This window comes from Austrofundulus limnaeus, unplaced genomic scaffold (genome assembly GCF_001266775.1).
Source record: "Austrofundulus limnaeus strain Quisiro unplaced genomic scaffold, Austrofundulus_limnaeus-1.0 Scaffold253, whole genome shotgun sequence".
Lineage (NCBI taxonomy): Eukaryota > Metazoa > Chordata > Actinopteri > Cyprinodontiformes > Rivulidae > Austrofundulus > Austrofundulus limnaeus.
The window spans coordinates 348,602-363,021 of record NW_013952655.1 but is presented as its reverse complement, the minus strand read 5'-3'; the positions used below and the strand labels follow the sequence as shown (position 1 = coordinate 363,021).

The window sequence follows — 14,420 nt, the reverse complement described above, 5'->3', positions numbered from 1 at the left end:
ACACACACACACACACACACACACACACACACACACACACACACACACACACACATGTGCTGGGATGTCATTCTGTCGCAGAGCACATGACTTTGTTGGAAAATTAAAAAAGAAACAAAGACACACATCTTTGCTGTGATCTGAGACATACAAATATTCATTTTTTTAGTATTAAAAAATGTTAAATATAAGAGTTAAGTTAGCACAAACATGTAATTCTTTAATGTTTTTGTTTTAGCACTGCCTCCTGCCTTTACTGAATTTTCTCAAATTTCATCTAAAAGAGTCATGAACGCGTTTATGTGTGATCTTTGAAGCATTTTCAGTTGTGATGACTTAGATTTGTCACTTTACACATTTAGGTTTGTTCTGTGTTGAGTTATTGACTAAAACTGACACCATTTCTGAGACGCCTGAACCAGGGGAGGAAACTGAATGCTGGAGGGGTGTGGGAGATCAAAGACGAAACCTGAGTGCAGTAGCTGTGTAGACACATGGCATATGGACATTAATATGTTAAATTTGGTTATTCTTTGGTATATAAATATATATACTTCGAGTTCAGTCTTTTTCAATAGTCTTTCATCAGCTTTAGTGTTTCATAGAAAAGGCAATGTTTGCAAAACATGGATTTTTATTTCAGGATTTTTTTTAATTTCAGGAGATGAGATGAATTATAATTGTCGAAACAAACAGTTTAGGTCTGCAAGTTGTAAATAAAAATGTACACATCGTATATCTATATTTTCTATCAGAATGTATATGTATATTATGCATATTAAATTTATTTACAGAATATTATTTAGCACACCTTTATAATTAATTATGGAAATTATTTCCAGTATTTTTTCCTAAATCGAGCACATTAATTGGTAATCCAGTAAGTATTTCTTTTAGCACATGCACAAATGAGCTGGTGGCACRGATCGAGCAGTGGCAGGAAGTTGTGTAGTAATTTAGATGTCAGGGAGTCTAGTACTTTGGTTACTGCAGTTCCAGATAGCCTCCACATCTAACTGACCTTAGCAAACACAAAAATGGCTGCACCTTAATCAGTTGGACAAACACTGAGCAAAGATTTGATGTGGTAGTGTTTGAGAGTCATCCCTAACACACAGTCTGAGTGTAATGTCTCACAATGTGATAGTTATTTTCAGGATTTGGCCAAAACAGCTGAACCTTTTTTTTTTCATTTCTGTCTTTAACTCCTGCATGACAAGTAATAAGCACAATACCAGGCCTTTAGTTTGGTCTGCATTTAATCAATTTTAAAATAAAATGTTCAGATTTATGTGTTTGAACCTCCTAACAAACATGGAGCTAACTGTACAGAAAGCTTACTACAACACTGTTGCTCAGGTTATGCTGAACTACAGGCCTGACCTGAAGTTATTTATTTTAAAAGGGTCGATCTGTTCTTTCAGCACTATGTAATCGTTGCTGCCCTGGCCATCTTTCACTGTGCCGAGGTTCTGATTGTTATTGCAGTCGTGTCTTTATTTGTGCTTCCTGTCTGCTGTGGAATATTCCACTCGTTTTCTGGCTGCCTGTGCTGCTTTAAACGCCCAACTGCAGAAAGCAAAGCAAGCCGGCGTGACTCAGACTGAGCAGCCTCAGCGTAATGAAAGGCACTCATCTGAGTACAGCGCAGTGAAAACTGCAGCTTCCTCAAACACAAACAGCCTCATCTCTGTAGCAGAAAATAGGTGTGATAATGACTGGTTATGTATTTGACTGTAAAAACCTAACAATTGATTATTTATTGACCTAAAATTCCTGGAAGAAATAGATTTTAGACTAAAATCATCTTTTGTTGAGGAATACTCGAGTTAGTAAAATGACGTCGTGTAGTACGTTAGCATTCATGATGTCTTGTAAATAACTCTCAGCTACTACCACACCAGATTTTTGTTCAATATCAGTAAAACTGATTGATTTATACCCATTTTTATGTTTTGTATTAGTTGGCTGTGGGGGCCATTTTGAATTGGGTTACTACCACACCTCAGCTTGAAATCTGTGAAACTGCAGCAGTTCATAAAATAATAATTAATAAAATAGTTTACAATACGTTCTGCAAAGTGTATAATAAGCAGAGTCTATAAAGTACTTCAAAAATAACTAAGTAAAAGTAAGATTACATGAACAGAAAATGACTTTGGAAAAAATAATTTTCACTCATGAGAAAACTACTCAAGTAAAAGTCATAAAACTGTTCACAAAAATTGGGAAAGTAAAAGTAAAAGTACTTTTACACGCTCTCTAAGAAATAAACTGTTGAATTTACTGAACCAACCTGGTTCCACTAAGCCAGGTTGAGTAAATTGAGCCATATGTGTATATTATTTGCTCAATTTACTCAACTAGGTGGAGCCAGTTGACTTGACTTTGTTGAGTAAATTCAACACTTCATTTTTTAGAGCAGAAACATCTTTCATGATGAGTTCGGACATAATTAATTTTGCAACAAGTAACTAGGTTTTACATTTTAAAGTAAAGAAGTAAAAGTATCATTTATAGCTTTAAAATGTAATGAAATAAAATTAAAAGTAGCTATTTAAAAATAATTGGTAAAAAATACTCAAAAATCTACTTAAGCATTGCGACGAAATAAATGTACTTAGTTACTATAAACCTCTGATAATACACAATAGTAGTATAGTACRTACTATAATATACAGTAGCATTTGTTTTGTGGAATTTTTATAAAGTAAATCATCTCACATTTTATCCTTCTGGTTATTTTCTCTCCCATMTGTTCTGTTTTTGTGCCTGAAGCTGATCTTTAGACCTCGTGAAACACGCCCATCTCCTGACCTCCTGTTCTTTCCCTCCTCAGACCTGATCCAGGCCACCCAGGACACCAACGTGAACATCCCCCAGATGGCTGACACGCTGCTGGAGAGGGTGGGCAACGCCAGCTGGGTGGTGGTTTTCAAAGCGCTGATCACCACACACCACCTGATGGTGCAAGGCAACGAGGTGAGGCCACGATGTAGATCGGAACCAAGACCTGCACAGATTGATCATGGTTTCAGCTGAAAATAAGGATGAGGATTAGGGCTGTCTCTCAGAATCCATCCATCCATCCATTATTTATAACCACTTCTTCCTTTCAGGGTTGTGCGGGTCACTGGTGCCCATATCCAGCCGTCACAGTGCGAGGGGCGGGGTACACCCTGGACAGGTCACAAGTCCATCACAGAATGACTGAGTTTAATCCAGAATTCTAAAATCACAGTTGAAATTCTGAAGTTAATCTTAAAATTCTCAGCTAGTTTTGAGTTCAAAGTTGGAATTCTGACTTTAGTATCAGAATTCTTAGATTCTGAGTTTAAAGTCAGTAGTTGTTAAATTTGATTTGTGTGCAGAAGTTTCAGTCATGATCTGTGAATTGTCAGTCTGTCCTGTTTGTCAGCAGTGGAGTTTAAAATTCTAATAGAAGACCAAATATTTTCAGTGTGTGTGTGTGTGTGTGTGTGTGTGTGTGTGTGTGTGTGTGTGTGTGTGTGTGTGTGTGTGTGTGTGTGTGTGTGTGTGTGTGTGTGACACTTCAGCTGTCACTAAGCAAGTGTTTGCCTGTTTGTTGATAATGTGATGAATGTGACTGGCGTGAACAACCAACACTTTGTCTCATGTTTTCTTTCAAATCTCATCAACCTGTTCACTGCTGAAGCATCTGTGATCTGCTGCTCCAGCATTAAAATACAAACTAACAAAATAAAAGAAAATATTCACGAGTTTCCTGCAGACATTGAATGATTTTGTCTTCCTTTGAAAATACAGCTTGCTTTGGCTCGTATTGGTGGAGGCTCTTGAGTTACTGCTGCAGCTCAACATGTTGCTGAGCAGCAGAGGGAAAGTATTTATAGATGTCCTCAAACTCTTCTTCAACATTCTTTATTTGGACTAACTGTTAGTCTAGACTATCAGAACTCTGTGGTTTAGTTTTGGACAAGTTGATCTGCAGTTAATCSTTAACCTGACTCCAGCACCTCTCTCTGCAGACACACTTCATCAGSAAACTTCAGAACCGACCCAGCTCAGAGATGTTAGCAGAGTTTTGTTTAATGACATGCGTATGTAAAGCTGCACCATCTGGACAGGCGCTCCTGTGCTCTCAGTCTCAGATGAGATGTTCTTAAAATGACTTCAAATGATTTGAAGTGGGGTTCTGCTGAAAATATTGTGGATAGTCCAAAGTGGATTATTGTCATCTTAAAACAAATCCATTCTAAATTGTTGATATCAGTTTATCTAAATATTATTATGGAATTATTTAAACAGCATCAATGATTATACAGATATTGCATCAGAAATGTTGATATTCCAGCTGAAATTGACCCTAGATCACATTGGAAGTGCTACATTTTGTTTATATTTCTGAAGGAAATTTTGTGACAGTTTAMTTGAATTTTAGATGCAACCGTATCTTAAACTTTGTGACCAGTTTTAGTCATTTTACTTTAACTAGTGACAGGATCAACATGTCTACTTTACTATATATGTGTCTCCTTTCAGCAGGGTAAGAATAATTGTTTACATTCCAGTATACCAGTGCTGATCGAAGAAATACTGCTCCCAGGGGAGTGACCAGGGTATTTTTTTAAATGATGAGTTTGACAGTTTTTATTTTATGAATCAGATGCCACAAGTTCCTGTTGAAGACAGTCAACAAGAAAATGTACATCAGCTGGTAGCCAATCAGTCTGGAGGTCAACCAGAATTAATTGACACAAAGAGTCAGAAAAACACCAGTGTGTATGTTGGGAATCATCATCTTCATCATATTGAGTCATACCAGACAGACAGCGATGYCTTTGCTGTCGTTGACCTGACAGAGATCTTAAGGTGCAGGAAATGAAACGAKAGTCAGTGTTCTGGATTTGGTGCCATTCACAGGCTGCAGTATTGTCAAGTTCCCATTTTACCAAGTCTAACASGGGTTCTTGCCCAATTCAGGGCACACCATTTGTTTTTCTGCAGTCTGCTTTCTTCAGCCACATTTCCCAGAGTTGTGTACGGTTGTGTGGTCCATGGTTGTTAATTCCAAACCTTTCCATTGCTTTATTTTGTATTWCCTGTGTCTTATGTTTATTGGTTAACTTGTCGATGTTAAAAAAACTTTTCCTGCGTTTTAAATGTGTCAGGGCTGGTGTATGGGCGCATAGTGGGTGCCCAGGGTCATTTTCCTGTTYGCTTTTTTCAGTTATATTGATTGTYTTTCTTTGTATTGCAGGGGAGCCTGTATAGGTAGCAGRAAAGTTTGTCTGTTATGATGCTACAGGCTTTGCTGAACTTAGGATCTATCTATTTAGCATAAGTGGCTCTGCATTAAACAGAAGAGTAGTTTGGATAGAAGTGATAATCGAGAAGTTATTTTTCTTCTAAGTGCTTCTRTACTGGGCGGTGTGTTGGGTATGACTCTCAACWAATACCAAATCAAATTATATCTCAGCATCTCTGAAATAGACTGCATTATACCTACATTTGTGTTGGCTAAAGTCATTTAGCTGTAGCAGCCATCTTGAATTGGGTTGACTTCAAAAGTTAGTCAGTTGTAGAAGWTCATCCAGAAATCCCTTTCTGAAAGTTTTATTTCAAATCTGTTGAGTGGTTTGTGAGATATTTTGCTAACAGACGAGCCGTTTTGATGTTGCACAATGTGTCTYAATCAGAGTTTGTGTTGGTGATGACTCTCAGCTACTGTCTCACCAAACTTTAGCCCAGTGGTGTCACATTCATTTACAATGAGGGCTAAATGAGTGTTGTGGTGGCCCTCAAAGGGCCAGTWGTAATTAACTTCAATATTTCTTGTTCAACTCTGACTAAGCATGAAATGTCACACTCCTCATCTCATTGCTATGACTGAGCACCTCTAACAAACAATAACATTAGCTGAGTTGTAGCCATATCTCTGTATTTCCGAATCTGTAATCAGTTGTTTGGKAACAGAGAAAATGTTTTTGGTCAGGCAGACAATAACAATTTTCCACCTACCTTACTGTCCGCTGGTACATCTCAAGATGGCGAATCCAATCAGACAAATAGTGTGGACAGTTCCGCCGAGCTACATTGGGCTGGAATTTGTAAAAAAAAAAAGTGGTCCAGGGAGCATGAGACATCATTTTCACACATGGATTGGCTCCACAGAGTCTGGTGAGARTCTTTGGGAAGTGCTGGAGAAGGYTTTGTGCAGCGGTCAGACTCTACCATCATCAATGCAAGATCTTGGTGAAAAATTAATGCAACACTGGATGGAAATAAATCTTGGGACATTGCAGAAGCTCATCCAAACAATGCCACAGAGAATGTGTGCCGTAATCAAAGCTAAAGGTGGTCCAATGAAATATTAATGTGTGACCTTTTTTTTTTTGGCCAGGCAGTGTATTTTAAGAGAAGATTTAAAAACAGGAAGTGCGTTGGTCTGATGTGCAGCGCATTCCAGAGTTCTCGGGCAGCAGCTGAAAATGCTCAATCACTTCACAACCCTCTGCTACTAYATATGCTGYATTTAACCCAAAACGTCTTATAAARCTGGATAAGTACATTAGGTAGCTGAGGTCTTTRGGTGAAAATTGCTTTTTTAAAATTGTTTCTTTTAGATTTAAACTTAACAGCAATCATAGGTTTAGCTGAAGAGACAGTTTGAGTTCTGACCTGTCCCCTTTGTGTCCCATCTGTGTCCCCTGTGTTCCCTTTATGCTCCAGTTGTTGGAGAGAAGCCTTTAAATGAGTAACAAAGGCTGACATGATGGAATGTAAAGCTGCTCTTTTATGGCCCAAGTTGGTTCTAAACTGTAGATATGAAAGAATACAATGATAATAAAGCAATAATTTATAGGGAGGAGAACAAATGCAGAGAACATCTAATATTCAGTAACCTTAACCTTCTGACAGTGTTGAAAAAGTAGATTTATCTTCCGAGCTTACAGCACAGAAAACAGAATATTTAGTGACAGGAAGAAAACAGAGTTTACCTTTGTTTTGGATTCTGGGAGAAAACTGCATGCAAACTAGGGCTGCCACAAACGATTATTTTAATAATCGATTAATCACCGATTATTTATTTGATTAGTTGACTAATCGGATCATACATTAATTGAATATAAAACATACAGCTTATCGTGTCAGAATGCAGCTGCTATTATATAACCATCGTTAGATTTTAGCTAAATGCTAACTAAAAATAATTGCTGTGGAAGACAAGTTCTGCTCTGCAGATATTGCACAGGTTTCTCTTTCATTTTCTTAAAATGATCCCACACTTTTGAGCTCCGTTGTCAGGTAGCCATGATACCAGAGCCTGTCTGTATAATGTCTTGTGACGTCCACGGCCTACCCCAGTTACCACTGCTGTGCATGTGTGTCAAGGACAGAAAGGCAGATGTGGCAGTGGAAGGTGTCAAAGCAGTTTGGAGAGAAAAACAAAGTAAAGAACAACAACAAAAAAAAAGAAAACGATTAATCGATTATTAAATTAGTCATTGATTATTATAATAATCGATTAGTCGTCGATTAATCGATTAATCGTGGCAGCCCTAATGCAAACACATTTCACAGTTCAGCTCAGTCACGTAAACAGATGAGGCAATTTGYATATTCAGTAATGTCTGCGACAGCTCACAAAACTCTCAGTAAATAACAGCAGAGGTTATTGTGTCTGTCTGTCAAATGACAGCAGCCTGTTTGTCTTTACAACATAATGTCTTGTTGCCTTTATGTGCCCAGTTTATCTTCACAGCCTCTCATCAAGGTGGCAGCATTGTAATGTTTTATACTTGTCTTTTCTTTTCTGCAGAGATTCCTCCAGTTCCTGGCATCTAGGAACACCCTGTTTAACCTCAGCAACTTCCTGGACAAAACTGGCTCTCATGGTGCGTTATGCTTACTCCTACCTACAGGCCGACATTCCAAACCTGAAACCAGTCCAATATTTCAGACCTGCACCAAGGCTGAGGGGAAAAAAAGTTAATGTCTTAGTCTTAAAATAAAAAAAAAAGTCTGTCTGCCTACAGCAGCAGCTCCCGCTCCCTTAGGATGACCAGGTTCACAGCSTCTTGTCACGGATATCTTTTCTAAMAAGAYGCAATGAACATCTTAGGGCATTTTAATTCTAACCTTTAATCTTATATTAAAATGTTCAGAGGCTGATGGATGAAAACAGTTAAAATGATCCAACAAAAACAAACAAACAAATGAACAAATAAAAAATTATTGAAGTTAAAATGGCAATTGTTTATATTCAGCAGAAGAGGCTAGTGATTCTTTACACTTTACCAGTTTTTAAGCAAACAAAATTCATAACAAACTTTTAAAAAATGAAATAATACTTGGTTACTGGTTTTTGATACAGGTTACATGTGAACAAAAAGAGAAAAAAATCACATTTGGGCCACCTTTGCCTGCAGCATGAGTGTTGTCCTCAGCGTACGTAAAGGTGATGTTCTGTCTGAATAAAGACTRTTTCCTCTTCAGGCTACGACATGTCCACATTTATCAGACGCTACAGCCGATATCTCAACGAGAAGGCCTTCGCCTACAGACAGATGTCTTTCGACTTTAACCGAGTCAAAAAAGGGTAATATTTCAATTTTCTTATCCCACTGCCTTGCTGTGTAAATATTTCAGCATTATTTAGATTTTTTTTATCACGTTACAGTTTATTAGTTGAACTAGAACAGTRAAGACCTCCTTTTTATACGTGTTTGCCTCCAGATTGATCGGAGCAGCGAGTCCCTCAAGGGTTGTCATTTGTTCCTCAAGAATGTCATGTCCATGTTGGTGTGAAGGCTTTACGATGAGATGCAGAGTGAATGCATGCAGTTTCACTGGCAGACACRAAGCCTCTCAGCATCCATAAACTGTCCTTGACAGAAAACAACCACGGAACAATAAAATAGACAGAATAGGAATCAGACACAGTGTGTGACCAGTGCAGAGAAGAAAATAAGATTCATCACTTTGTTAGCAGAGCAAGTATGGGGCGCCAAGTGTAAAATGAAATGTTAAAAAATATATAACATATTTTTTATAATTTATCTCACTTTTTGTGTGTTAAAATTAAATTAATTTTATAGTTATTTAGCTCACTGTTCTTACGTTTAGATATTTTTTACTAAATGTTAAATTTTAATGTTAGAAAATGTATTTAAATATTAAATCCTAAATCTAAATGTTCAAATCTAAATAAAAAAGCTAAATCTTAAACGTTGAAGTTAAATGTTGAAGTTAACATTCATGTACAGTATTTTAGAACGACATCATCCTGAGACAATAGCAACCACTAGCACTCCAGTGTAGCTAAAAGTTTCCCTACAAGACATTAAACTTGCAGTTATGGCTGGTGTCTGAGCTGCACTTCAAACTGCTGGACCACAGGCACCACCCATATTGTTTTTTATTAACACATTTTGAATTTAGATTTTAAATATTATGTTCGGCAGCATTAGCAGCAGCTAGCAGTGGCTAGCAGCAACCATTGGTTGATGTTTGTCCCAAGATGATGACTACATCCGGGTTTGCTGATGCTAACTTTTGCTAATGCTTCTAACGCTGTTAAAGACGACATTTAAAATCTAAATTCAAAATGTGTTCATAAAAATCAGTATGGGTGGTCCCTGTGGTCCAGCAGTTTGAAGTGCAGCTCAGACACTGACTGCTTCTGCAAGTTTAATGTCATGTAATGAAGCTTTAGCTGTGTTGAAGGCTGCGTTCCATTCCAAAATACCTAAATGTTAACTTCCACATTTAACTTCAACATTTAATGTTTGACTTTTATATTTATATTTGAACATTTAGATATTGGATTTAATATTTAAATATGTTCTTCAACATTTAAGTTTAACATTTAGTAAATGTAAGAACAGTGAGCTAAACAACAATAAAATGTTAGTGGGAAAAAAGTTAATGCTCAAAAAGTGAGCTAAATGAAAAATACGTTAATGAATTTTTTAACATTTCATTTTACACTTGGCGCCCCATAAGCAAGCTGTTCCCATTTTCAGCAACTCTAAATATTTTCGAGTATATTCTCATGTGTCATTTTTGTTTCTATTTTTCTGTCAGAGCTGAAGGAGCTATGAGGACCATGTCAGTGGAGAAGCTGTTGAAAGGAATGCCCACCCTGCAGAGCCAGATTGATGCRCTGCTGGATTTTGATGTGAGTGATGCTCGCTGATAAGCAACGTCATGTTGTGTGTTTGTGAATTTGCTGATGGGAACTTGCAGGCCAGCAAAGACTCATTGGGTTTTCAGGATGTGATAAATGAAGGTGAGAGTGTGAGATGATGTGTGTATAACCCCTGACATCTCTTATCCCTAATTTACAAAAGAAGCAGTTCCACTCTGGTTGGACCTCCACAGTAAATACACAACCATTCTAATCAATGAGAGTATTTACACTGGCTCCCCACAGAGGCGCAGGGCGGTGGTGAGAGGATGGCGATCCCCCAAAGTTAGATTACATTCTAATTTTTGCTGGACTCCGGAGTCAATCTACAAAGATCACAACGCACCAACAGGAAAAGGAAAAAGCACAACGTCCATATTTTCAAAATAAGTCACCAAAATGCAGACTAATTTAGTCAAAATCCCAGTTATATTAATCAATATATGGACAAATATTGTCAAAATGTATCGTTCTGTTTGGGAAGCAGATGGCAACATGTGGCGTAAAGCATACATGTACACATCACACATGGATTTTATTTTGTTATCAGAATATTCAAAAAGACAACAGCGATCCAGTTTCAACTGTGTCTGGAGTTTGTCTTCCACAGAATGAAATATTTTGCTCTGACTTCCACATTTATCACTGCATTTCCTGAACTTGCTTCTCAGACCTCCTCTGTTCACACCGGAGCGGACCTGAGCAGAGGCGACGCTGTATAAATTGGGCTGCAAATGAAAGCAAACTGCACACTGCAGCGGAACCACATCTAGTGTAAATCAGGGGTCACACTTTACTTCATATAGTAAAATTCTTCAAATAAAAATAAACTGTCTTTTGAGTTAGTTTTTTTGTAATAAACATAATTATTAAACTCTGACTATTAGACCTGATCTATCACACCTGTTTTTATCGGGCAAAGACCTTTAGGTAACTATTAAGAGAACAAAATTGTCCAGATCTGTCAGTCTTTTGTGATACAAACAGTGTATACTTGTCACCTGTAACTCTGTACCTGAGGGTCACAGCACTTGTTCTCCTTTGTGCTTCTGACATGAAAAAAGACCGTCTGGTTCTGGAGCCTTGTGTGACCAAGTTAGAGGGAGTCACATATTAAAGCCTTGGATTACTTACCAGGAGATTTCTGCAAAAGTAGTCACAGACTGATGAAAGATCACCAGAATCAGCTCGTGTTAGTACTCAGTGATCACACTTGAGGATTTTATTCTTAGATTGTCTCTCAGTGAACTCTCTCTGCTTCTCAGAGGTCTGTTGGCTTCTTTGAGAGGGCTGTTCGATCTGAACACTCAGTAAACTTTCAATGCTCTTTGTAGAGTGGAGTATTTCCACAGAAATGACTTTTTGGGGGATTTTAGAGACTGCTGGAAGATCCAGTCCAAATTTGGTCAATGGATGCCCAGTGGTCCCTGTCCTGTTCAAAGTGGCCTTAAGTTGTATAAAGATGTCTAAATGAATAAGCCCATCACTGCAGCAGCCTGTTACAAAGAAGAGTTCATATCGTGTTTCATGGTAAACAGCTGCAGGATCTTGATTCTTACTGTGGTTCTAGTACCTTGGTCATTTAAAAAGAAAACGTTTTGTATATCTTTTGTATATCTCTTTTCTCTTTGATTATTTCACTTATTTGTAAATTTGTATTTAAAGGAATAGTCTAGGTAGCGTTTTGTAGAGTTGCCTTCTTTAGTTAGTATCTTACCTGCAGAAGAAGTTGTAAGTGATTCGGTTAGGGTTAGGATTTGAAGTTAAAAACATCAGGGAGGAGTTTTCTCTGGGGAGATGAGCAGCAGGTCAGTGTGAAGCCAGATTCAAAGCAGATTTTCAAACTACACTCTCGGTTTTTAAACAGTTCAAGTGAACGCCGTTTTATGGATATTTGATTACTTTACTATTGTTTAATATTTTTCCTGGTTATCCTTTACATGGTTTAATTTGCGCAGAATACTGGACGACACAAAAACTTGGTTTTCATTGTAAACAACCAGGTTATAGTAAAAAATAATCACAGGCTATATTATGATGCCATAAATGTTATTAAATTAGAAGTTTTTAAGTTTGAAGTTGTTTTAAAGCAACAAAAGTCTAATTCAGATCTGGCCCCACTCAGACTAACTGAGGAATTTCTTCMTGATATTACAAACCGATAATGTTCAGTGGAGTCTATTGCAGGTAAGATACTGACTACTGAAAACAACTTCACAGAACACCTTAAAAACTATTTCTTTAAACTAGTCATTAGATCATTTTGACAAAAATCGTTATCCTAAGATGACACTTGAACTGTATTTTTAAATGTATTTTTTATTTACTTGTGTCCTCAGGTTCATCAAAAGGACCTGAACAATGGGGTGATAAACGCCTGCTTTCTCCTGCTCTTCAAGGATCTGATCAAGCTGTATGCCTGCTACAATGATGGCATCATCAATCTTCTAGGTAATAAAAAACTCAGAATTACTTCAACTGACCTCGAACTGACACAGCAAATATTTTATTTTATTGTACGGTGTCCTTGAATGCCATGAAAAGTGCCTTTAAATATGTTTAATAAAATAATAAATTTAAATAATAATATATTAATGTATTAAGTTTTATGTTTCAAAGGTGTCAACAGGTTTACACAATTTAAACATTTATATTTAAATGTTTAATATGACATGCAGTACAACATACATGCATCACACACTCACACGTTTGGCCCAGTAGTTTTTTTTTTTACTACAGGTAAACACACATTAGGGTTGATGCATTTGTTGATTTAAAAAAAACCTTATTACTTATTAGTTTTCATCTTGTTTTGCTCAGAAAAGTTTTTCCAGATGAAGAGGAGCCAGTGTAAAGATGGGCTCGAGATCTACAAGAGATTCCTGACGAGAATGACTCGAGTTTCTGAATTCTTTAAAATTGCTGAGGTAACTTGCACATCACTCAGTCATTGATGAACTCCTCACATCCTTCAATTAAGGGATATGCAGCTGGTAGCTTTTAAATCKAACTTATTTTAAATTAGATTTTAAATCAGAAAATAATGAAAGTAGACTGTATTTAACTGTGCCCCCCTGAGCTCTGCCTTACATGCTTTAATCGTTTGCCTGGTTTATTTTATTTATTTATTTATTTTTTTGCAGCAAGTGGGGATAGATAAAAATGACATTCCTGAGCTTACACAGGTAAGGCTGATTGTAGCTTTTACTGTATRTTTTGTATCAAATTATTATTTAACTAATGGTTTTTGTTGCTGTTTTCTAAYAGAGCATGCCTGTGGTGTTTTCTAACTCTTGTATTTTGCATGAAGTGTGAAAGTGTTTTTTCCCTCCTGTTGTGTTGATGATGGTTGCTTCTCCTGGAGACACTCACACACAACTGCAGCCCCCCACTGACCTGTGGGTCTTTGGTTATTGATGCCTCCTTTGCCCCCTGCCCCTTCCTTGTTTTTTTTTTTTTTCATTTCCAGAGGTGCAGAATGATCATTGAGRCAGAGAATGTGAGTAGTGAGTGGTGCACAGAGCTAGCTTGTGGGAGCGGACAGCTTAGGGAAGGTGTGGGTTTGTGAGCGTGCTGATTGGATGCTGCGCAGCCACCAGACAGATCCAGAGCAGTCAGAGGGAGCAGGAGGATGTGACTGGATGAAAGTGACATGCTGAATGCTGTTGTTAACCTGCCAGCTTCTGAGACCAGTAAATATAGTTTCAGTTCACTAAATGCATCTTTCAGTTTGTGCTGTGGAGTTTCCATCACGACCAGAGTCACAAGACGACTTTTATCAATTTGGGTTTCTGGTTTTTGTGGGTCACTGACAAACACAAGTGAATACCAGGATAATGAACCAATTTTTTTCCCTTTGAATCCCACACTGATGTTTTTTTCTCCAGTCAGCTGTGGAAACTCAACAGATGAGGTTTTTATTTTTTATTTTGGCAGCATGGATGGATTGCATCAATGGCATGCTGGTTAAATGCAAACTTTTCTAGTTATAGGCATCCTTTCCCCCAACAAACAATTCTGGAATAAACAAAAAATCAACCTTTTACTAAATATATCTGAAGATTTATATATATAGTTTTAGATAGAGATCTGACCTATTGAAATAGATTTAGGAGAAAATATTTTGTTTTCCAGTTTCTTTTTATTTTTTATATAAATAAACACTGGCTTATGTGACACACACACATTATTAGGGGTCCAAGCCCGAGGAAGCAGGGTAACGCAGCTGCAAAGCAGCAGCGTTTCCATG

The 14,420-nt window shown here is 37.4% G+C and overlaps 1 protein-coding gene across 9 annotated transcripts in view; it reads left to right on the top strand.

Moving 5' to 3' along the window:
• The window catches only part of snap91a (synaptosome associated protein 91a), a 72,255-nt gene that overhangs the window by 20,446 nt on the left and 37,389 nt on the right, over positions 1 to 14,420 (top strand). For all 9 annotated transcript variants that reach the window (XM_014020469.1, XM_014020467.1, XM_014020473.1 and 6 more), the window contains exons 2-8: positions 2,840 to 2,982; positions 7,802 to 7,877; positions 8,479 to 8,581; positions 10,069 to 10,162; positions 12,511 to 12,622; positions 12,992 to 13,098; positions 13,315 to 13,356. In XM_014020469.1, the coding sequence (XP_013875923.1) occupies positions 2,840 to 2,982; positions 7,802 to 7,877; positions 8,479 to 8,581; positions 10,069 to 10,162; positions 12,511 to 12,622; positions 12,992 to 13,098; positions 13,315 to 13,356 (677 nt within the window). The remainder of the gene's footprint in view (positions 1 to 2,839; positions 2,983 to 7,801; positions 7,878 to 8,478; positions 8,582 to 10,068; positions 10,163 to 12,510; positions 12,623 to 12,991; positions 13,099 to 13,314; positions 13,357 to 14,420) is intronic.